Here is a 22,451-nt window from a genome sequence, read left to right as displayed (position 1 = left end):
ACTCCGCAGTAGCAGAATCAATCATACTTGGACACTGGATAACTTCACAAGCCTGTCCTAAAGATTTTGCTGCAGCCGTGTATTCCCTAGTGTACTTTTCGTCACGACTCGGCTTGAGGCCCCCGACACACCCTGCTAACACGTGCAGTCTTTGTGACCACCATCAAAATGCTTGGGCTGCATTAAACTGGGAACAATTTATTCAATAAGTATTTAAATTATTCCATAATATTTTAATTCCTTCTTAAAACAGAAGGTAGGCAAGCTTTCAGTTTTTGGGCCCCTCACCCGCTAAGATTACTCTCAATTTTATGCTCGTTTGGAAGTATAACATTTTGCCTCCCAATCATTCAGTTCACCGTGGGAACTCACTTATTCAGAATGATCACACAGGAATTTTCATGCATCCTCCTGAGGAAAAAAAAAACCCAACACCACGAGTTGTAAAGAAAACCATGTACATAATACACTAATACACAGATGTCATGAGGACATGCCAACTTAAAGTATGAACAGTTAGCATCAGGTAGCGCCTTTATAACTAACTCAGGAATATTCAGCATCTATGCACCACCAATATAATTCAGCTGCCTTTGGGTTTAAGGGAATTGTTTTAAAGTTACACAGAGGTGAAATCCTAACATTTGGTGCATTCAAAACCCACACATCTCCTTGACAAATTGAAATACCACCTATAAAAAAATTCCGAATGCTGCTATGGGAACTAAATGACACAATGGGTTTTTGTCATTCTTACCTTTTTATGACCGAAGTACTTTTAAAAAGTCTTTTCTGACTTATTTTCTACAACTTGAGATAATTGAGAAACAATTTATTTTTGGGTCAACACTAGTAAAAATGGAGTTCTGTAACAACTTCAATTAAACAACAGTTTATTTCTTATTCTGTATCATTTTTGGCTGTTGCTTTCTGCAGGTACTAAAATATAAAGGCAAGTTATGGATTTTAAATGTGCCATGTTAAGTGATCTGTTAAAATTGTGAATAATTATTTGTAACATATCTGGTTAAATGCTATAATCTACTAACGTGAAACCAAGCATTCATACACTTTGCATTATGACGTCTCCTGTGTGTATAATAATAAAATACCATATATAAATACTAACCATAGTCGGTGTTTTCTGGCTCCCAACAGTTTGATGGCCAAAAATATGGTGTCTGCAGCAAACAAAGAACAACATATTTGAAGTTCATTAATTTCTTTGGAAAGCAATGGATCATCATTCACTTTTGTTTTCAAATATTATAGTAAGAAACAATCATTATAGTAAGAAACAATCTTCTATTAAAATAAACAACTAATGCAATTTAATCTTTCATTGCTGCTGCATTAAATCCTTGTTCAGATTTACAAATGATACCTCTGGAGACTGTTTTGGGTGGCAAGCACAAGGAAATCCTTACACTGACCTAAAAGTTGCATCAGAGATAATGGGAACTGCAGATGCTAGAGAATCTGAGATAACAAAGTGTGGAGCTGGATGAACAAGGCAGGCCAAGCAGCATTTTAGGAGCACAGAAGCTGCTGCTAGGCCTGCTGTGTTCATCCAGCTCCCTACTTTGTTATCACTGGCATTACAATGTCTGTGCTAAAGCAGCCTGCCCATTTTTGAAACTGAATTTAGGGTTGCATACCACTCAGGCAGTAGCTCTGGTGAGTGAGGAACTGCATTGGTCAGAGCAGAGAATGGTCGCAGCTGGCTGGAGTGATGTGGAATTGGATGAATCACTTTCGATCTTCCTGACTTCAGATATATTCAAAACAAATGTGTAAACCTTGTTTGAAACAGATTTAAGTATAGGGGCCTTTCATGTGATGCTAGGTGGAAGATAGTTAAATATGAACAGAAAGAGGCACTTTTCGCTTTGAGCCTGTACTATTCAAAGAGTTCATGGCTTTGCTCTAACTTAATTCCATACTTGCTCCATTACCTTAGTGCTTTTGCTTAATGGGAAAGCGATCTACCTCTGATGATCAAATGTTTGGTTAATTTTAAAATAACAGCCATTTGTGGAATATGTTGCAGTGTAAAACTTATTTTTTCTCAATCGAAGTATTTCCTAATTTCAGTCTGGAAGTGTCAGACTATTCCACCCCGCAACACCACCCCACCAAACCTCCACCACTATGGACATAATAGCTATGTTAGTTGTTCTCCTTAATATCTTTGATCAAATCACACTTTAATCCAAGTTTCAGTGAATACATCATATAGTACGTAGAATCCTACAGTGTGGAAGGAAGCCATTTGGCCCATCTGAAGATGCACTGACCCTCTAAAGAGCATCCCACCCTGACTCAGCTCCCCACCTTATCCCTATAACCCCACATTTACCACAGCTAATCCACCTAGTCTGCACATTGCTAGGCACAGCAGACAATTTAGCATAGCCAATCTATCTAACCTGCATACCTGCGGATTGCGGGAAGAAACTGGATCGCCGAATAGAAATCCATGTAAACAAGCAGACTCCACACAGTCACCCAAGGCTGGAACTGGACATGGATGCTTGGTGCTGTGGATGCCCATGGTGTCTGATCACCATCCCCAGGTGGTTTAATCTCACTTAAAGTATCATCCTTGGGATCCAGGTATCATTCAGTTTATTCTGCACTCTCGTGGAGGCAAACATACCTACAACTGGTCACAGTAATCCACAGGGTTTAAGCAGGACTCTGCACAGCTGAAGCATTGGCTTCTACCTCCTTGTATTCTAGTCTTCTGGATATAAAATCCATTAACTTCATCTGTGCCTGCTTATGAAAGTGCAATTATCTGCATACCTGGGTCTGCCAAGTCTCTTTGAATCTCCAGTGCTTCTAGCTTCTTGTCATTTAGAAAGTGATTCATTCCATCCTTTTCAATTCCAAATCTCACATTTTCCCACACTGAAATTCACTTCCACAATTATACTTATTCACGTAACCGCATCAACATGTTTTTATAATTTTAGGTTTCCATCTCCATTGTCTGTGATCATCGGCAACAAAAAAAAACTGTCTGTGACCCAACATCAGCCACAGAATCTCTTGGCAAGCTATGATAACCTGGCCAATGAGACAAAACAACCTGGAAATTATTGAGAATGATATCAGTGCACAAATGTGCAACATACTTATAGTGGAGCAGATGGTTTGCCATCTCTGGAGGTTTCTCTGGATCAGGTGATGACATTTCATTTACCATCCCAGAGGAGTCTGGGCCTCATTATGCATTCTCTCTTCATCGTGTCCAATTCACTGACTCTTTGATGGTAGCTCTGTTTTCCTGAGTAATTCGATCTGAGTACTGCTCTTCCTATCCCTTTTAGACTCATGGATCACATTCTCGTCCTATCATGCTGCTCTAAGACAATCAGCAATGACTAGAATGCTCATACAGCAGACCATAAATATTTTGTACTATTCACTGCTGCTTAACTTATTACTTTCCTTCATAATCTCACTGTTTATTCAGTTGATTAAACGCAAAATTGACTGAAATTTGATACTCACTTTTCATTTATATCTCCTTCAGAATAGTTCAGCTCTTGGAAATGAATTTATGGATAAATTGACAAAAGTGCTTTTCTCCAATATAATTTTCAACCATAATTTTGAATAGCAGAGCAGGCTTGAGGGGTCAAATGCCTACTACTGCACCTATTTTCCATATTTCTATGTAACCATGACTAACTTCCATTTTTTATGTCTCTGCTAAATAACAAAGGAATAATCTAACAGAGTGAGTGTGATGTTGCGGAGAGAAGATAGTGGTTCTTATGATGGCAGAGTGGAGAAAGTTATTGGCCTTTTTCGGACAGTTGTTATGATCCAAGTTGATGTTATTACAGGATAAGTCAGATCCCACGTCAGGAACCTGGCTTGATAGGTCATGTTGTTATTTGTTTTGTTTTTAACGAAGCCATCACTCACTGAAACATGAGTAGACAATGCTGCAAATTTTGCTTCAACAATGAAGTGGAATTTTGTTACAAAAGAACTGAAGATAAAATAGAGTAATTCAAACTATCTACTTATAATATTATTTTCAAGCACATATTAAAAGCATAAAGCCATTAATTTCAAAGCACTCCTTTTGAGGTTGAAAAGAAATGAAGTAGCTTTTGTTTCATGTCCAAATACGTCCCTGGTACGGTTCCTAAAATACCACTCAGTGTCCCTGTACCCAACACCTGAGTTGGCTTACCACACCATCCAGCGAGATCTCTAAAAACCTTGGCAGGGGTTGGGGTGGGAGATGGGTGGGGGTGTGGAGGCACTGATGTCTCACTGTCTGTCATATTGAGGGTAAATGTCAGGAACCGCGCAAGGCAGCTCTAGATTGACAGCGCTTGTCTGATGGACAATGGGCTTTTAATGATGGCATACGCTCAAGAGATGCTAGTGAATCTCAGGATAGTTGTTTAGTCGTGAGTAGTTCTGGGAACCGTGTGAGGTAAGATAGCACCAGAATCAGGCATGACAAATACTATTGTGTAAGGTAGTTTGCTAATGAAGTAAAATTAGGCAAGTACGATAAAGAGAGAAAAATCGTGAGGAATTCTGTTGAAAAAACTTTACATAACTTAGACTCAGCCAAGAGAACAAGAGATTTATCACAGTTTCTTTCTTCCTGCTCCTAGACATCACATGGTTTAAACAATAAGCCAATGAGCATTGTAGACTAGCTGGAAAAACTAACTAATTGGAAAGTGGTAAACATTAGCTTTTTATTATCTGTAATATAATCACACATTCCAACTGAAACATTTTATATCAGTTAAAAATATTATTTGCCATGTCTTTGCATTGAACACTTAGGGCTTAAGTCAATATTTAACATGAGCTTTGATGGTTGTCTTGGTGATTCAGCTTTGCTTCCAAAAAAGAAACAAATGACTTAATTGACATGAATTGTTAATGCACTTTCACACTGGCACATAGATTTCCAACAGCGTCAAAATTACTTTGGCCCAGTGATTTATTCCTGATGTAAAAAGGAAAAGGAGAAATAAAACAAAAGCTTGTATGTGTTTGGACACCATGAGAGTCACATACATTTGAAACTGAAGGATAAGAAGGAAAATATTTTGTGTTACTCTGAGAGTATTTATTTTACTGCACTTATAATCCAGAGGCTTGGATGATTGATACAGAATTACCATAGCACCCTAGAAATTTAAATTAATGGACACCAGTATTGAGATTAACTTTGTGCTCAAAATATATTGATTGAACTAAATTCCATAGGTTGGCCACGGCCGGAGTTGCAGCCATGTATCCAGGCTATCAGTTGGATTTCTGAGTTTCTGGTTCACTGACTATGTCATGTTAATTAATTAACTAATTCTGGAAGAAGAGGGTCAGAAGCCATTGAATCTCTGGAACACGATTTGGTATGTCTTCTGTTTCTGTAGCAGAAAAATAAGCACCTAACTCCTGAAGAAAGCCAATTTATTAACCCTCACCAGTTGCTATAAGCTGTTGTTGTTAACCAGTAAGTCAGAGGCTTTATAAGATAATAAAATGTGAGGCTGGATGAACACAGCAGGCCAAGCAGCATCTCAGGAGCACAAAAGTTGTTAAGAAGTCACTTTGTGGCTCCTGCAAACAAGTGAAAGTACCTGGTGATAACAGAGATCACTGAATAGCAAGTCCAGACAAGAGACTCATTTCAGAGATCCCTGTGAACAGGGGTCATTGACCAGCCTTTCCAGCTTTCCCTCCAATACAGGTGCATCGAGTGAATTCTCATGGGAAACAAAATCATCAGATGGATATAAAATCGTCAGAGATGCATGAATTCACCATTTGCACAGTGATGCACCAAGAGGCTAGAAAAGAAAATCTACCCCTTGGTTCCAATTTCTCAGAGATAGAGGCTCCATTTCCTTACATAGAAAACAACTAATTTAATAATGTAATTCAAAGTGTGAGCTATGGTGAGATATTGTTACATGTTGTATTTTAATAAGGTTGTGCCTCCTGTGGACACCGGCACAATGCGTGTACATTTAGCCCTTGTGTGCAGGGTATCAGCAGTCATTCTCTTTTAAAAACAGAAATAAATTTCAATAATGCTTTCCATTACCTTTCTGTCCTAACATTTTCTTGATTCAAATCTCATTCCAAGGAATAGGTGCATAAAAACAAAGGTTGACACTTCAGGAAGCGCTGTGCTGTCTCTTTCCAACTGAGATTATCTGTCATTGTCACAATGATGTTGCTGAGTGATTACTGCTTGCAAATTGGCTACTATGGTTCTAACATTATAACAGTGACGACACTTCAGAAGTAGTTAATTTTGAGACACCTCGTTGGCTATTGGAATTGGGAAGTCGATCTTCCTGTTGTAACCATGATGGTAAGGTTTAGCAATCAAACAAGACTTGAAGTAAAAGACAAATGTAGGGCAGAATATTAGACCATAAGGCCACAAAAAATAGGTACAAGAGTAGGCTGTTCAGTCCTTTGAACTTGCTCCACTTTTCAACAGGATCATGGCTGATCTGACATTCCTCACATCCATTTTCCTGCCCTTTCCCCAGAACCTTAGTTTCCCCTATTGATCAAGAATCTATCCATCTCAGCCCTAAATATTCAAAAGGATTCTTCCCCACAGCTCCCTGTGACATACAGTTCAAATATAGGGTTATTTTACATTTTAGTTGCTTATTTACCTAGAAATTTGGAATCCACAGGTCAGGTAGGCGTTGCTTTTACTTTGAGTGTCATTGACACAGTAGTCTACAGTTGCAGTGTAACATGCTGCTAACCCTTTGGTCAGATATAAGAGCTAAGTGCAAACAGAACAAATGGTCCAGTTATGTCAGCTTTGTTTCCCTTCAGCTGCTCCTGATCTGCTTATTGGTCTTTTCTCATTCCAGATACCTTTTCTCATCTGTAGTTCCTGGCTGCAGACAAGAGGCCCATGGAAACATCATCAGTGCCCGAGTACAATGGAGATGTAAATGATTTGATTAGCATTCCTGCAGGTTTTCCTGTTCGAATTTTCAGGATGTCGGATCATCTGTCATATTGATTATGTGATAGTTTACCCCAGTGTTACTGTTCATAAGTCAGTATCAGGATTTCTGCCCAGTTGCTATAAAATCTTCATTCAGTGTATGTAACTTACTTGGTTAATTAGTTCTGCTTGGACGGAGAAGGGTTGAAAATAGAGTGCCCATTTGTGCCTCGACTTTTACTCTTTATGTATAACAATGAGATTGGGGACAGACTTCAAAAAGCTGCGGCACAGAACAATTTGGAAGACCTTATGCATAAGAACGTAGAACATATTAAGTCCCACAGGAGCACAGATGTGTCATAGAGTCATACAACACCAAAGAGGCACTTTGGCCCATTGAATCTGCACCAACCTATCTATATTAATCCCATTTTCCACCATTATGCCTATATTGTTAAATGTTATTCTATTTGAGGTGCTCAACTGTGTACCACTCTTGTAGGCAGTGCATTCCAAATTCCCACTACTCCTGGGTAAAAAAAATTGTTTCTGCAAATCTCCTGTTAACTTCTTGCTCATTAACTTAGAATTATGCCCCAGATTATTGAACTAAGGGGAACAATTATTCCTTATCCACTTTGTCCAATTTCTATTTTTATTGTAAAAGATGGAAGAGCAAATTTAACAGATGTGAGTTGACACCTAAATGAAAAAATAAATAAATATGATTCAATTTTATGTCATAATAATTAGTTTGTGTTCAGTCTACCTGAAATCTGTAGAAAGTCCCATCATCTTTCAATGTTAGCACATGGTCTGAGATTGGAAAGAAATATCCATGAGCTGCCATCAGTGTTCCAAGATGCAGTGCTTCTACTGTTCAAAGAAAAGACAGAACAAGGTCAGAAGTGTCTATTTTTCAGCAGACTTAACAGGTATGGTACATGGTAATCGATGAGTCCAACATTAAGCATTTATGGAAATAACTGAATACATATCGTGCTGATTCTTCCAGTCTATGTATCACTGAAAACTGGATATATGACTGAAGATGCATATTAAGAGCCCGTGGGGTCCTCTGTGTAGGTCTATATATGAAATTCCTTGAAAGTTTTAGCGTTTGCTTGGCAATATCCTTGCTCCCCGCCACCCTCTGCAATTATCTCCAACTTTTAAATTAGACCTGACTATCATCCACCCCATCCCCTACTTCTGCCAAGCAGTACCTACTTGGCTAATTACTTAGAAATGTTCAACAGATTAAAACCTAGTTGAACATTTGAGTAACTCCATAGCTGATAATTCCAACCACTCACACAGACTCAGCCCAAGCAAATAACAACTCTGATCTCTTGACTATTCTCCCCCAATCCATTCCAACAATCTCCAATCCCCTCAAAACACACAGACTACACAACTATCCCTCTGACCACTCAATTACTCCCAATGATCTAACCTAACCTGACATTGATGCCCTGACATCTACGTCACTACCCTCCCAAACTGATGATTCCCCACTTCCATCACACCTCTAAATACCTCTCACCCCCATTATTCTCAGAACCACCTCTCCAAACGGCCTGACTAATCCCTGATCAGATTACAGCTTCTGTCTACCTGATTAGCCCTCCCAACTATGCTACAATATTCTGTCCTGACTGCCTCTTCAACTTGACTAATGCTCCCAGCTGCCCCATGGTCCACTCTCTGGACCAGAACTGACTACCTCAATACCTTGACCAACTTCTCTGACCAGAACAGACTACCCTCACCATTTGATTACCACTTCCCATCACCCAATTACACAACTCTAACAGACAACCAAAATATTCCCCCGAACTACCGGACTATCTTCTGGACTACAATCACAGCTGGACATGACTATCACCCAGCCCATCCCCTACCTCTGCAAAGCTGATTACCCGACCCACCACTTGCCTAACTGCCTGTGATGCCCAACAACACCCCAGTCTAATTACCTCTCCTGACATGACCTGACCCAACTACCTCAGTGGAACAGTCCCTCTTCCACACCTACACAGGCCCCAAACCCCACCTCTTCCTCTGTTACATGGATGACTGTATTGGTGCCGCCTGTTGCTCCCCAGAGGAGCTCGAACAGTTCATTCACTTCACCAACACCTTCCACCCCAACCTCAAAACCAGCCCAGTTCGTCCCCTCCCCCCACTGCATCACACAACCAGCCCAGCTCTTCCCCTCCACCCACTGCATCCCAAAACCAGTCCAACCTGTCTCTGCCTCCCTAACCTGTTCTTCCTCTCACCCATCCCTTCCTCCCACCCCAAGCCGCACCTCCATCTCCTACCTACTAACTTCATCCCACCTCCTTGACCTGTCCGTCCTCCCTGGACTAACCTATCCCCTCCCCACCTCCCCACCTATACTCTCCTCTCCACCTATTTTCTTTTCTCTCCATCTTTGCTCCGCCTCCCCCTCTCTCCCTATTTATTCCAGATCCCTCACCCCATCCCCCTCTCTGATGAAGGGTCTAGGCCCGAAACATCAGCTTTTATGCTCCTGAGATGCTGCTTGGCCTGCTGTGTTCATCCAGCTTCACACTTTATTACCTCAGTGGCCAATTACCTATTCACCTACCTACTGTTTTGCCCACTCACTTATTTACTCACCCATTCATTAACACACAGACTGGACCTGGAAACTTACCATAATGGCAGCTATGCCATAGAAATGGGATACGGCCTGTCTTCCCCCAGTTCCATTCTGCTGAGACTGAGTTCCCTGATCGACACTGCACTGTACATTTCTCTGACAGCCAGGATTGGAAGTTTCCGGAATAATAGCATCAGGTCAGGGAAAGTTTTGAGCTCAGTGGCAATCCAAACAACACCGGTGCTGTTTGGACAATTTTTCGGTATCATATCATAAAAGAGTGTGTACTAGCTATTGTATCATCATAATGATGCTGAAATGCAAAATATTGAGTTAGGTGATAAAAGTAAGCAGGTGAAATTCAAATAGCTCTGGTCAATAATAGGGAGATGGATTCTTAAATAAATGCTTTCAGTCATAAGAGAGCAGAGAGAACATCAATTGCTTTGGATATAAGCAACAGGGATTACTGGCACTTGTCTTTGATCAGATTGGTAACTCCGATCCTGTTTAAAGTCTGGAATGCCAGTATGCATGAGTAGTTATTACCTACAAGGAAAACAAAATAAGCAAAATTATATATTACATTGAATCTAGTGATATTTTTAAATGATGTGCGAAAGAAGCAAGGGTGATAGGAGAAAAAGACTTTCTCATTCCGTTCTGGTACAGAATGCACTGCCTGGAAATGCAGTGTAGGCAGGTTCAATCGAAGCATTCAAATGGGTATTTGAAGTTATTTGGGTGGAAACAGTGTGCAAGGCTATGGGGATAGTGCGGGAGACTGGCACTAGGTGATGATGTTCATTTGAAGAGATAGTGCTGGTAAGTTGGGCCAAATGACATCGTTCTGTGCCATAACAATGCTGTGATCACTGATATCTAAGAGTGTTCTGCCAGTTAAGATGACATAGTCCTCAACTGCATTCAGGGCTAGCAGAATATTTCAGGTAAAAAGAGAGAAATAACTCCAGAGGCCCATATCCCATCACCAAGTCAACTTTTATTTACACATGGAGTGTCCTTGACACTGATCCAGCTTCCTCAGAGCCAGCTCTCAGAGTGACCAGTGCCTTTGACGCTCCTGTTTATATCTGTGAGCCGGGTCTCCCTGATTGGAGCAGGTCAACAGCCCCAATCAGGGAACTCATATTCTGTGATTGCACCTAACTGATCTCATTATAATCACAGAAATATTTATTCTTCTGAGTGAAATTTCCGGCAATTTGTGGCTTTACATGACACTGTGAAACAAAAGGTCATATTTAATGCAGGCGATAGAGATCTTGCCAACCAGCCAGAGACTACAAGAGTCCTCTGACTCCTCCTCTGAGGAAATATCACTGCTAAGTGGACAGGTCTGGAAATTCTTCTCCCAAGAACTGCTGGACAATCAGAGGTTGGCAGCTGTTCATTGCAGGGAGTGCCAATGGGAATGTCTGCAGACACAGAAGCATAGGATCACCAAGGGAGCCTGGTCTCAATAGTTTGGGGGCCTGCTGCTGGTGGTGGTGGGGGTGATGGAATGGCAGAGGGATTGGAGAGTGGCAGAGGAGTGTTGCCTCTCTGTGGTCCCTGTGCAAACAGACACCAGCATCCTCCCCTCAGCCCAGGAGCCCGCAAACATACAGGTTAGGCTTGTGCCCCACATGACGACTGCTTCCCCCACTGCTGGGTGAATACCAGAGACGAGGGCAATGCCAGTGATAAAATCCCGATGAATGCTCACTGACCTGAAACGTTAACTCTATTTCTCTCTCCACAGGTGCTGCCAGCCCTTTTGAGTACTTTCACTGCTTTTATTGTAAAGGTAAAGCCACCATGATTTCAGACCACCCCAAACTATCCAGAGAGAGAGAGAGAGAGAAGGAGAGAGAGAGGCAACTCATGGTGAGTTTAAGCTGAGGATCACCATGTCTCAGTGAGGGGCAAGGTCCAGGAGGTGGGCATTCACAGTAATCTCAGCTGGTGGGGGATTTGAACCTGTATTGTTGGGGTCAATTGCATCGTAAACCAACTGACTAAGTGCAATTCAATATCTGAACACAACATGATCCAAGCGACTGATACTAATGTCGGGATAAATTTTCCCAGGTGGGTCATAGTCCTGCTGTTGGATCCTCAATTAAGAAGTCACCTCCTGGATCTCCACTCAATTGAGGATGGTGGCAGACCAGAGAATTAGGTAATCCAATATGAGGGTGAAAGTCAGAAGTCACATTTCACCAGGTTATAGTCCAACAGGTTAATTGGAACTCACAAGCTTTCAGAATGCAGCCTCTTTGTCAGGTGCAGTGAGAGAGAACAGCACACAGACACAGAATTTATAGGCATTGATTTCAAGGGCAGAGAGATCAAAAGACCATAAAACTGGTGTGAGTGGAGTGTCAGATAATAAATCTCTGCAGGTGACCAAGAGTGTTAGACGTAAAGTGTCATCAGTTGAATCACCAGCAAAGGGATGACCTATAATCCAATTAAATGAGGCAGACAGATAATTACAAACAATTAAAAATAAGGTGGTGCTGGAGACAAACTAAATGACTGGAATAACATGATAGGTATAAGTGTCCCATACTGAGGGTCTAACCAAAGTAATAAGTAATTCAAAACAGTACAGACTAGTTAAGGTAGAGCGATTATTACAATTTATCAAGGTGATGGTCTTAAAACAGGATAGTAAGGAAGATTTTACAGATACAGAACAATGTGATGAGGTAACATGTAGTGCGACATGAACCCAAGATCATGATCAAAGCCACCTTCACAGGTGTGGAACTTAGATATCAGTTTCTGCTCAGCGATTCTGCGTTGTTGTGTGTCACAAAGGCCGCCTTGGAGAAGGCTTACCCAAAGATTGGAGGCTGAATGTCCTCGACCGCTGTAGTGTTTCCCCCACTGGGAGGGAACGTTCCTGTTGCACAGTGTCTATTCATCCATTGTTGTAGCAGCTGCATGGTCACGCCGGTATACCATGCCTCAGGACATTTTTGCCTGCAGTGTATTAGATAGACAGCGCTGGCTGAGTCAAATGAGTACCTACTATGTACGTGGTGGGTAGTGTTCCCATGTGTCATCATTGTATAGTTGTATCCGTGTTGATGAACTGACATTCCTTGCAGTGGTTGTCATTACAGGGTTGTATGGTGTTGTGGTTGATGTTGTCCTGCAGGCTGGGTAGTTTGCTCTGAACGATAGTCTGTTTAAGGTTTGGCAGTTGTCTGAAGGCGAGAAGTGGAGGCATAGGCATGATCATGGCGAGATGCTCATCATCATCGATGACATGTGTCGAAGGCTGCGATGAACATGGCATAGTTTCTCCACTCCAAAGTGTGAAAAACCACAAGAACCTCCTCAAAGGACACACAGGATACAAGCGATGGAGTACCCTTCAGTGTCCAGTACGTCCGTGGAATGGAGAAACTATATCATGTTCGGTGGGTGTGTGGAATGTGCTGCTGTCAATGGTAGTGGAATCAGATACATTAGGGACATTCAAGCATCTCTTGGATAGGCACATGGATGATAGTAAAATGTAGGGTATGCAGGGTAGTTTGATCTTAGAGTAGGATAATAGATTGGCACAAAATCATGGACTGAAGGGCCTGTCATGTGTTGTGCTGTTCTGTGTTCTATGTTCTCTCTTCCGGTAAGGCCACCTTTGATATACACAATAACGCAGAATCGCTGAGCAGAAACTGATTGCCAAGTTCCGTACCCACAAAGATGGACTCAACTGTGATCTTGGCTTCACGTTGTGCTACATGTCACCCCATTGTACCATTCTGTGACTGCAAAATCTTCCTTACTGTCCTATTTTAACACCATCACCTTGATAAATTGTTATAATCTCTCTACCTTAACTAGTCTGTACTGTTTTGATTTACTTATTACTTTGGTTAGATCCTCAGCATGGGACACTTATACCTATCATGTTATTCCAGTCGTTTAGTTTGTTTCCAGCACCACCTTATTTTTAATTGTTTGTAATTATCTGTCTGCCTCATTTAATCGGATTATAGGTCATCCCTTTGCTGGTGATTCAGCTGGTGACACTTTACCCACATCTTGGTCACTCATACTCTTGGTCACCTGCAAAGACTTATTATCTGACACTCCACTCACACCAGTTATATGGTCTTTTGATGTCTCTGCCCTTGATATCTATGCCTGTAAATTCTGTGTCTGTGTGCTGTTCTCTCTCACTGCACCTGACAAAGAGGCTGCACTTGAAAGCTTGTGAGTTCAAATTAACCTGTTAGACTATAACCTGATGTTGTGTGAGTTCTGACCCTAGTCCACCATCAGAAACTCCACACCATGGCCAACGTGAGGGTCTGCAGCAATTTTGTGCTGGCAGTCCCAATGTGAGGGATGCCTGTTGTTGAGGCAGGCAGGGGAACACAAGGGCACCTGAAAATAGAGGAGCTCATCCACAGTGTGGTTTGTGACCTAAGCTTTGGCCATTGCAGCCCAGTCACTGACGCTGTCAAGAGGAGGTGCCAGTAACATCATCAGGAGGTAGCCTCCTGTGGCACCCTGGCCCCTACCTTCAATGAGGGTCCCACTTGTAGTCTGGAACTTCCTGCCAGTGCCATCAACTTCAGCAACTGGGCCATCGATGGGCCAAAACTGCTGAGCTGCCAAATGTAACTTTGCTTCTTGTCCCGACTCCTAAACCATCTCTCGGAAACTGTGAAAATTTAGCTCATTTTTGACTTGTGAAGTGCAGCTCAATTATAACTTGGAAATATTAGGATTACTGATGGATTCAGTTTGATGCCATTGGTAATCTGCAGTACTGTAATCTATATAAAGTGGAGTCGTGCAGGTTTCACCTCACTCAATAGCTCTGGGTGGAAACAAGTCTGCAGACAAAGGAAAGACTGTCACTTACATTGAGGTTTAAGTTACCAGGACCTTCAGCCTTCCTGAGTGGAGAACAGGTATATGTCTAACTGGCTGGCAGGTTTCCAAATATAGCAGAACGATCTGACAGCATTTGCGACAGCAGCCAGAGGTGGAAACTATCAAACATGACTGATGACAATTCTGGAGGAAAAGAATGAATAATAAATTGCTCGTTGACAGCTGGTGGCACAGTGTCAGGGCGATGAAATGTTTCGTGAACAGAAGCCTGCTGAGAATATAACTGCTGGGCAGACCTTGCTTCACAACTGGTTCTGCTCCAGGGTAACATGGAAGCGGAAAGATTGCTCTCTGGAACAAACAGAATGAAAAACGAAGCATAGGAATTGGCTGAAAATAGGAACTTTAAATGCTTTGCTGCTTTGAAATCTTGAAAAATTGTTCAGAATGTTTCCAACTGAAGATTACCAAACATGAGGTTATCTTTATGGAAACCTAATGAGAACAATAGCAGGTTCTCTTAAAGCTACTGGAGAAACTATTGGAGAAAAACACATAATTCCGTGTTTTGTTGGAAAAGGAGACAGGTGTTGAAGCTTTTTGCCTTTTTGCCCCAAACAGGTGGCAGTGTCATGTGACTGCTTTTGGCTATTGTTCTCATGGACATTTTAAACAGCATCTATGACAAATGCGTTTTCAGTGGAATAACACCAAAAACTTGGCCACCATCTATGGGATAGACGTCCTGATTCCAGCTGTCCAAATACTGGAATTGTCTGAATTCCAGGCATTTTTGAAACAGCCTGATGACCTAGTTCCAGGATCTGCTTTAAGTTTTGGCTCTGTATCAAACTCATGGTTTGCTCGAGGTTCAAGGGCCTGTTTTAGGTTCAAGGTTCCGTGTATCAATTTACGGGTCTGAATTAATGTCATGGTCTATTTTAGTTTCAGTGCCTGTATCGGTTTCAGAGTCTGCATTCATATCAGGAGCTGTTTTACACCTATAGATTTTATTAGTTTAAAAACCGAAAGAACTGTGGATTCAGGAAACCAAAAGCAAAAACAGAAATTGCTGGAAATGCTCAGCAAATCTGGCAGCATCTTTGAGAAGAAATCAGAGTTAACATTTTGGGTAGAGTTATCCTTTCTCAGAAATCATGGTAGCTAGGAAAAAGTTGGATTTATGCAGAAGATAGATGGTGGGAGAGGTAAGGAGTTAATGATAGGTAGGGATAGAGCTCAAAGTGTGAGAAGAATAGTTGAACAAGCTAAAGAGTGGAAAAGAATCAGCCTAGTAGAATGAATAGCTACTAATGGGGACTATTAGTGGTTAACAATAGGGGAAGGACATGGTGCCTCAGAACCTAAAATTGATGAACTTGATATTTTCTCCTGAAGGCTGTAGACCCCAGCAGAAAAAAAGGTGCTGTTCTTCCAGGTTGCCCTGAGGTTGACGAAGAAGTGGCAGGCAAATGGAAGATCAGGGTCTTGTTTGCACACAGAACGCAGGGGTTCTGCAAAGTGGTCGCCCACATTGTGAGCAGCGAATGCAGTAGACTAGATTGAGCGAAATGCAGATAAAGTGCTTCATCACCTGGAAGGCGTGTTTGGGCCCTTGGATACTGAAAAGGGAGGAAATACAGGCAGGTGTCATGCCTTCAATGGTGCGAGGGATGATGCCATAGGGTTGTGGGGGGCTGTTGGAAGTATCCTGGAGTGAACGGTCTCTACAGAAGGTTGACAAGGGAAGGGAGGGGAATGTGTGTCTGGTGGTGGCATCCCCACTAGAGGTGGCAGAAATGGCTGCTGATGATCTTCTGGATGTGGGTGCTGATGCGATGATAGATGAAGATAAAGGGGACCCTATCGCTGTTGTGGGAAGGGAGAGAGTGAATAAGGGCTGAAGTGCAGGAGATAGATTAGACCCAGCTGAGGGCCCTGTCACTCATGGTGATGGGAAATTTCCGGTTGAGGAAGAAGGTGGATATTTCGGAGGCCCATTTGTCAAAATTAGCATCATTAGAACAGATATGACGGTGAGGGAGGCACTGGGAGAATGGAATAGACATGGTGTCAGGGTGTATGGTCAAGGTAACTGTGGGAGTTGGTTGTTATGGAGTGGATATTAGTGGCCGGTCTACCCCCAGAAATGGAAACAGATGTTGCGGCAGGGAAGAGTGGAGTCAGAGATAGACCAGGTAAAGGTGAGAGCGGACTAGAAATTGAAAGCAAAATTGATAAACTTTTCCAATTTCAGATGAGAGAGGGAAGCAGCATCAATGATGTCATTGATGTACTGGAGAAAGATTAGTGATGGGGCTGGAATAGGACTGGGACAAGGAATACCTTACAAAGACACCGGGATAACTGGGGTCCAAGTAGGTACCCATGGCCACCCCTCTGACCTGAAGAAAGTGAAATGAGTTAAAAGAGAAGTTGTTCAGGGTGAAGATGAGCTTGGCCAGGTAAAGGAAGTAGTGGTGAATGGGGACAGTTAGGTCTTTCTTGTAGGAAGAAGCAGAGAACCCTGAGACCATCTGATGGAGGATGGACATGTAAAGGTAGTGCTTGTCCATTTTAAAGAGGCCACTAGAGCCCGCAAACTATAAAATTCTGGAAGTGGCAGAATGTGTCAGAAGAATCATGGACATGAATGGGAAGAGACTGGACAAGGGGAGAAAAAAATCAAGTCGAGGTTAGAAGAGATGTGCTCTATGGGACCGGTGCTGGCAGAAACAAGTCTGCCTGTCCTGGTTTGTGGATTTTGGGAAGGAGATAGAAGTGAGCCATGTGGAGTTGGGAGACTATGAGCTTTGAGGCAGTGTGGGGGAGATCATACATAACAGTAGTGGACATGATAGCCTGATGTTCCCTGGTAGGATCATGGTCTAAACGAGATAGGAGGAGGTATCTGACAGCTAGCATTCAGCCTCTGCAATGTAAAGGTCAGTCCGCCAGACTACAATAACACCACCCTTGTCAGCAGGCTTAACTACAAAGTCATGGTTGGATCTGAGAGCATGGAGTGCAGTCAATTTACAGGGAAATTGGTGCATTTAACCACCATCACCTCCATGCCCATTTCTTTGGATAACAGTCCTCTCCCTATTCCATAGACCACTTCACCCACCTCCAACACACTGCTTCCACCTGTACCCTTCCCTCTAGTCTTTTACCTGCACTTGACCTACACATTCAGGACTGTCAAGGAGACACTGGTTGCCTCATTTCCTCTGCACCCCCCTCACCTTCCAACCTATCTCCCTGTGAATTCACTGCTCTCCATCGCTATGGATGGTAATCTTAGTTCCAAACTTCCACCACCAGGCTTGAAAGTTTGGAGCTATCATAACCCCAAAGAGACATTGTTTTTCTCTCCCTTTCACTTGGCTGACTGATAGTGGATATATCCTAGACTGATGTATAAAAATATCCTTGACAATGAGCATTTTTTTATGAAACAACTTCGTAAATCAGATCATTGGCATCAATATACATCAAAATACATTGTAACTCCAGTACAAAATTGGTGAAATTAGACACGTCAGTGGGTTAGCCAGCTATCCTGGAACTGAGATAATGGGAACTGCAGATGCTGGAGAATCCAAGTTAATAAAATGTGAGGCTGGATGAACACAGTAGGCCAAGCAGCATCTCAGGAGCACAAAAGCTGACGTTTTGGACCTAGACGCTTCATCAGAGAGGGGGATGGGGTGAGGGTTCTGGAATAAACAGGGAGAGAGGGGGAGGCGGACCGAAGATGGATAGAGGAGAGTATAGGTGGGGAGGGGATAGGTGGGGAGGTAGGGAGGGGATAGGTCAGTCCAGGGAAGACGGACAGGTCAAGGAGGTGGGATGAGGTTAGTAGGTAGGAGATGGAGGTGCGGCTTGGGGTGAGAGGAAGGGATGGGTAAGTGGAAGAACAGGTTAGGGAGGCAGAGACAGGCTGGACTGCTTTTGGGATGCAGTGGGTGGAGGGGAAGAGCTGGGCTGGTTGTGTGGTGCAGTGGGGGGAGGGGACGAACTGGGCTGGTTTTGGGATGTGGTGGGGGAAGGGGAGATTTTGAAGCTGGTGAAGTCCACATTGATACCATTGGGCTGCAGGGTTCCCAAGCAGAATATGAGTTGCTGTTCCTGCAACCTTCGGGTGGCATCATTGTGGCACTGCAGGAGGCCCATGATGGACATGTCATCTAAAGAATGGGAGGGGGAGTGGAAATGCTTTGCGACTGGGAGGTGCAGTTGTTTATTGCGAACCGAGCGGAGGTGTTCTGCAAAGCGGTCCCCAAGCCTCCGCTTGGTTTCCCCAATGTAGAGGAAGCCGCACCGGGTACAGTGGATGCAGTATAACACATTGGCAGATGTGCAGGTGAACCTCTGCTTAATGTGGAATGTCATCTTGGGGCCTGGGATAGGGGTGAGGGAGGAGGTGTGGGGGCAAGTGTAGCATTTCCTGCGGTTGCAGGGGTTGCAGCTTGTAACTGATGTCCATTTCAAGCCCACCGACTCCCACAGCTATCTAGAATACACCACCTCCCACCCACCCTCCTGCAAAAATTCCATCCCCTATTCCCAATTCCTCCGCCTCCGCCGCATCTGCTCCCACAATGAGGCATTCCACTCCCGCACATCCCAGATGTCCAAGTTCCTCAAGGACCGCAACTTTCCCCCCACAGTGGTCAAGAACGCCCTTGACCACGTCTCCCGCATTTCCCGCAACACATCCCTCACACCCCGCCCCCGCCACAACCGCCCAAAGAGGATCCCCCTCGTTCTCACACACCACCCCACCAACCTCCGGATACAATGCATCATCCTCCGATACTTCCGCCATCTACAGTCCGACCCCACCACCCAAGACATTTTTCCATCCCCACCCCTGTCTGCTTTCCGGAGAGACCACTCTTTCCGTGACTCCCTTGTTCGCTCCATACTGCCCTCCAACCCCACCACACCCGGCACCTTCCCCTGCAACCGCAGGAAATGCTACACTTGCCCCCACACCTCCTCCCTCACCCCTATCCCAGGCCCCAAGATGACATTCCACATTAAGCAGAGGTTCACCTGCACATCTGCCAATGTGGTATACTGCATCCACTGTACCCGGTGTGGCTGCCTCTACATTGGGGAAACCAAGCGGAGGCTTGGGGACCGCTTTGCAGAACACCTCCGCTCGGTTCGCAATAAACAACTGCACCTCCCAGTCGCAAAGCATTTCCACTCCCCCTCCCATTCTTTAGATGACATGTCCATCATGGGCCTCCTGCAGTGCCACAATGATGCCACCCGAAGGTTGCAGGAACAGCAACTCATATTTCGCCTGGGAACCCTGCAGCCCAATGGTATCAATGTGGACTTCACCAGCTTCAAAATCTCCCCTTCCCCCACCGCATCCCTAAACCAGCCCAGTTCGTCCCCTCCCCCCACTGCACCACACAACCAGCCCAGCTCTTCCCCTCCACCCACTGCATCCCAAAAGCAGTCCAGCCTGTCTCTGCCTCCCTAACCTGTTCTTCCTCTCACCCATCCCTTCCTCCCATCCCAAGCCGCACCTCCATCTCCTACCTACCAACCTCATCCCACCTCCTTGACCTGTCCGTCTTCCCTGGACTGACCTATCCCCTCCCCACCTCCCCACCTACACTCTCCTCTCCACCTATCTTCTTTTCTCTCCATCTTCGGTCCGCCTCCCCCTCTCTCCCTATTTATTCCAGAACCCTCACCCCATCCCCCTCTCTGATGACGGGTCTAGGCCTGAAACGTCAGCTTTTGTGCTCCTGAGATGCTGCTTGGCCTGCTGTGTTCATCCAGCCTCACATTTTATTATCCTGGATCTGAGCCTGATTTATGCTGAGTTTCAAGTCTGTAAAGATTTTACATGAAATCAACTTTGCCAATCTAAATACAGTCACAAATGAGTTCAGTATAACTGCTTTTACTTTGGTATTAATGCCTATAAATTCAGAATTCAATCAGGCATGAACTGGCCTGTTAAGTTCTCATTTTGCTTGGCAGGAGACACATGCTCCCTTCTGGCTAGAGGCCTATCACTTGTCATGTTGGTGAAGAAGGAAAAATAACATTTTAACTGGGTCTAGGAAGAAACCTTTTAAAATCTATTTGCCCTCTAAAACATCTCTTCTCAATTAACTCTGATCAGCATCTTTTGCTGCAACTATCATTTATTTCTCCAGTTCTTGTTGGTATGAAGCTCAGGTTCAAATTTCAATTTGGATTCATTACTCCTTGAGATTAATGCAGTAATTTGACATTAAAAATTGATGCAAGTGCATTACTTTTCTGCCAAAAGGTGCCTTCAATCAAATATGAAAAACTACGCATTGTCAGATTACCATTAGGGCTGGGCAGCGTGCAGTCAACCAGAGTCTAAGGGACAGATCATGTAAACTTGCATACTTTGCTAGAAAGGGTTCCCAGAGAGGACTATGATGAATTGAGGAAATGGAAGGATTTGGATGAGAGCTACTATCATGAAATCCATGCGATAGGATGAAGAGTATCTGTGAATTTTAGATAGGACAAGGACAATGATGATTTGGTGTTGAATAGAATTTGCACTGTTATGGGCCAGACCAGACCCCCTCAAAATATTTTAAGAAGCAAGCCTAGACTGAACTTTTCCTTTTTTTAAAGGTAGATGTGAAATGGGTGTTCCAGATGTGATGCAACTGGTCAAACACTTGTTAAGCAAAACACAATTTATTTAAACACTGTAGTTAAAATACAACAAAAGAAAGAAGAATTTATACTAACAGCTCAATTGGAAAACCTATCTGAATAATTGAAACAGTAACTATTACTAATTAACTGTTCCAATATAGTAACATCCCACAAACATCCCATATCCATTGACAACAAGGTAATTTAGAAAACATATTTTGTCACATGGAACACCTGCAGTAGGAAGAGAAACTCCAGCTTCTAATTGTAACTGAGAGAGGGAAAACAATAGCTTCTACTTCTTGAAAACCCTAGATTCTGTTGAATCTAGAAGCTAAAAAAGACCCTTGGGAATCCTGGTCTCTGACAGCTGGCCACACCCACTCAGGATGCTTCTATTATTCCAATTTTTAAAAAACCCAAAGCCTCCCAAACTGTGTATGTTACCACACATAGCTTGGCATCTCTCATTCAATTTCTCATTTTTAAAATAAATCAGGACAAAATACACCTCTTCAAGCCACAGCGTGGTCACAGCACTAAAAAGTTATGCATTAGCTGAAGCTTGTGATGAGTGAAGTTTGAAAGAGTGGAACAGCAACTCTGCACAAGTCACGTTGTATCACTTTCAATTTTTCCCAATTAGCTTCATCAATTACCTTCCATAATTGTAAGGTCAAAATTGGGGATGTTCACTGATGATTGCACAAGTTCAGCACCAGCATGACTCCTTAGATATTCAATGTATTCAAATGTTAAAAGACGCAGACAATGTTCAGGCTTAGACTGTTAAGTAGCAAGTAACATTCATGCCATGGATGTGCCAAACAAAGACCATCTCCTCCAAGATAGAATCCTACTATCTGATTGAGTGTATGGTTTGTTATCTTTAAAGTTTGTGGGGTGGGCAGTTGTTGGGGTGCACAGTTAGTATCGCACAGAGTGGTTGCAGTATACAGTAGGTGGCATGCCTGTTATGGGCTGTTTTGCACCCATTGAAATTGAAATTCACTATGCACTGCACCATCCTGCATACCTGTACACTCAATCTCTCAGTTTGTTTATACAGTCAAAAACTCTTCACTTTGTGGCTACACTGTTGACTCTCATCAACTACTTGACATCTGTCTGAATGAAACGAACTGTGCATTTTACTTACTGGCTCACCTTGATAATCATATGTCCCTTCGCATTTTCCTGCATTGATCAAACTCTAGGCAGGGTACATGCCAACTTATTACTTATGCACAAACAATATTTAATCAAAATCTACCTCAATGGCACACAAAAGTT

At 43.2% G+C, this 22,451-nt stretch overlaps 1 protein-coding gene across 2 annotated transcripts in view; it reads right to left on the bottom strand.

The window, feature by feature from the left end:
- The window catches only part of rgs7b (regulator of G protein signaling 7b), a 405,937-nt gene that overhangs the window by 90,943 nt on the left and 292,543 nt on the right, over nucleotides 1–22,451 (bottom strand). For both annotated transcript variants that reach the window (XM_048536139.2, XM_048536137.2), the window contains exons 5-6: nucleotides 7,746–7,852; nucleotides 1,130–1,181 (exon numbers count right to left, since the gene is read on the bottom strand). In XM_048536139.2, the coding sequence (XP_048392096.1) occupies nucleotides 1,130–1,181; nucleotides 7,746–7,852 (159 nt within the window). The remainder of the gene's footprint in view (nucleotides 1–1,129; nucleotides 1,182–7,745; nucleotides 7,853–22,451) is intronic.

The sequence above is a fragment of the Stegostoma tigrinum genome, chromosome 9 (assembly GCF_030684315.1).
Source record: "Stegostoma tigrinum isolate sSteTig4 chromosome 9, sSteTig4.hap1, whole genome shotgun sequence".
Classification (NCBI taxonomy): domain Eukaryota; kingdom Metazoa; phylum Chordata; class Chondrichthyes; order Orectolobiformes; family Stegostomatidae; genus Stegostoma; species Stegostoma tigrinum.
This window is presented reverse-complemented; position numbering and strand designations above follow the sequence as displayed.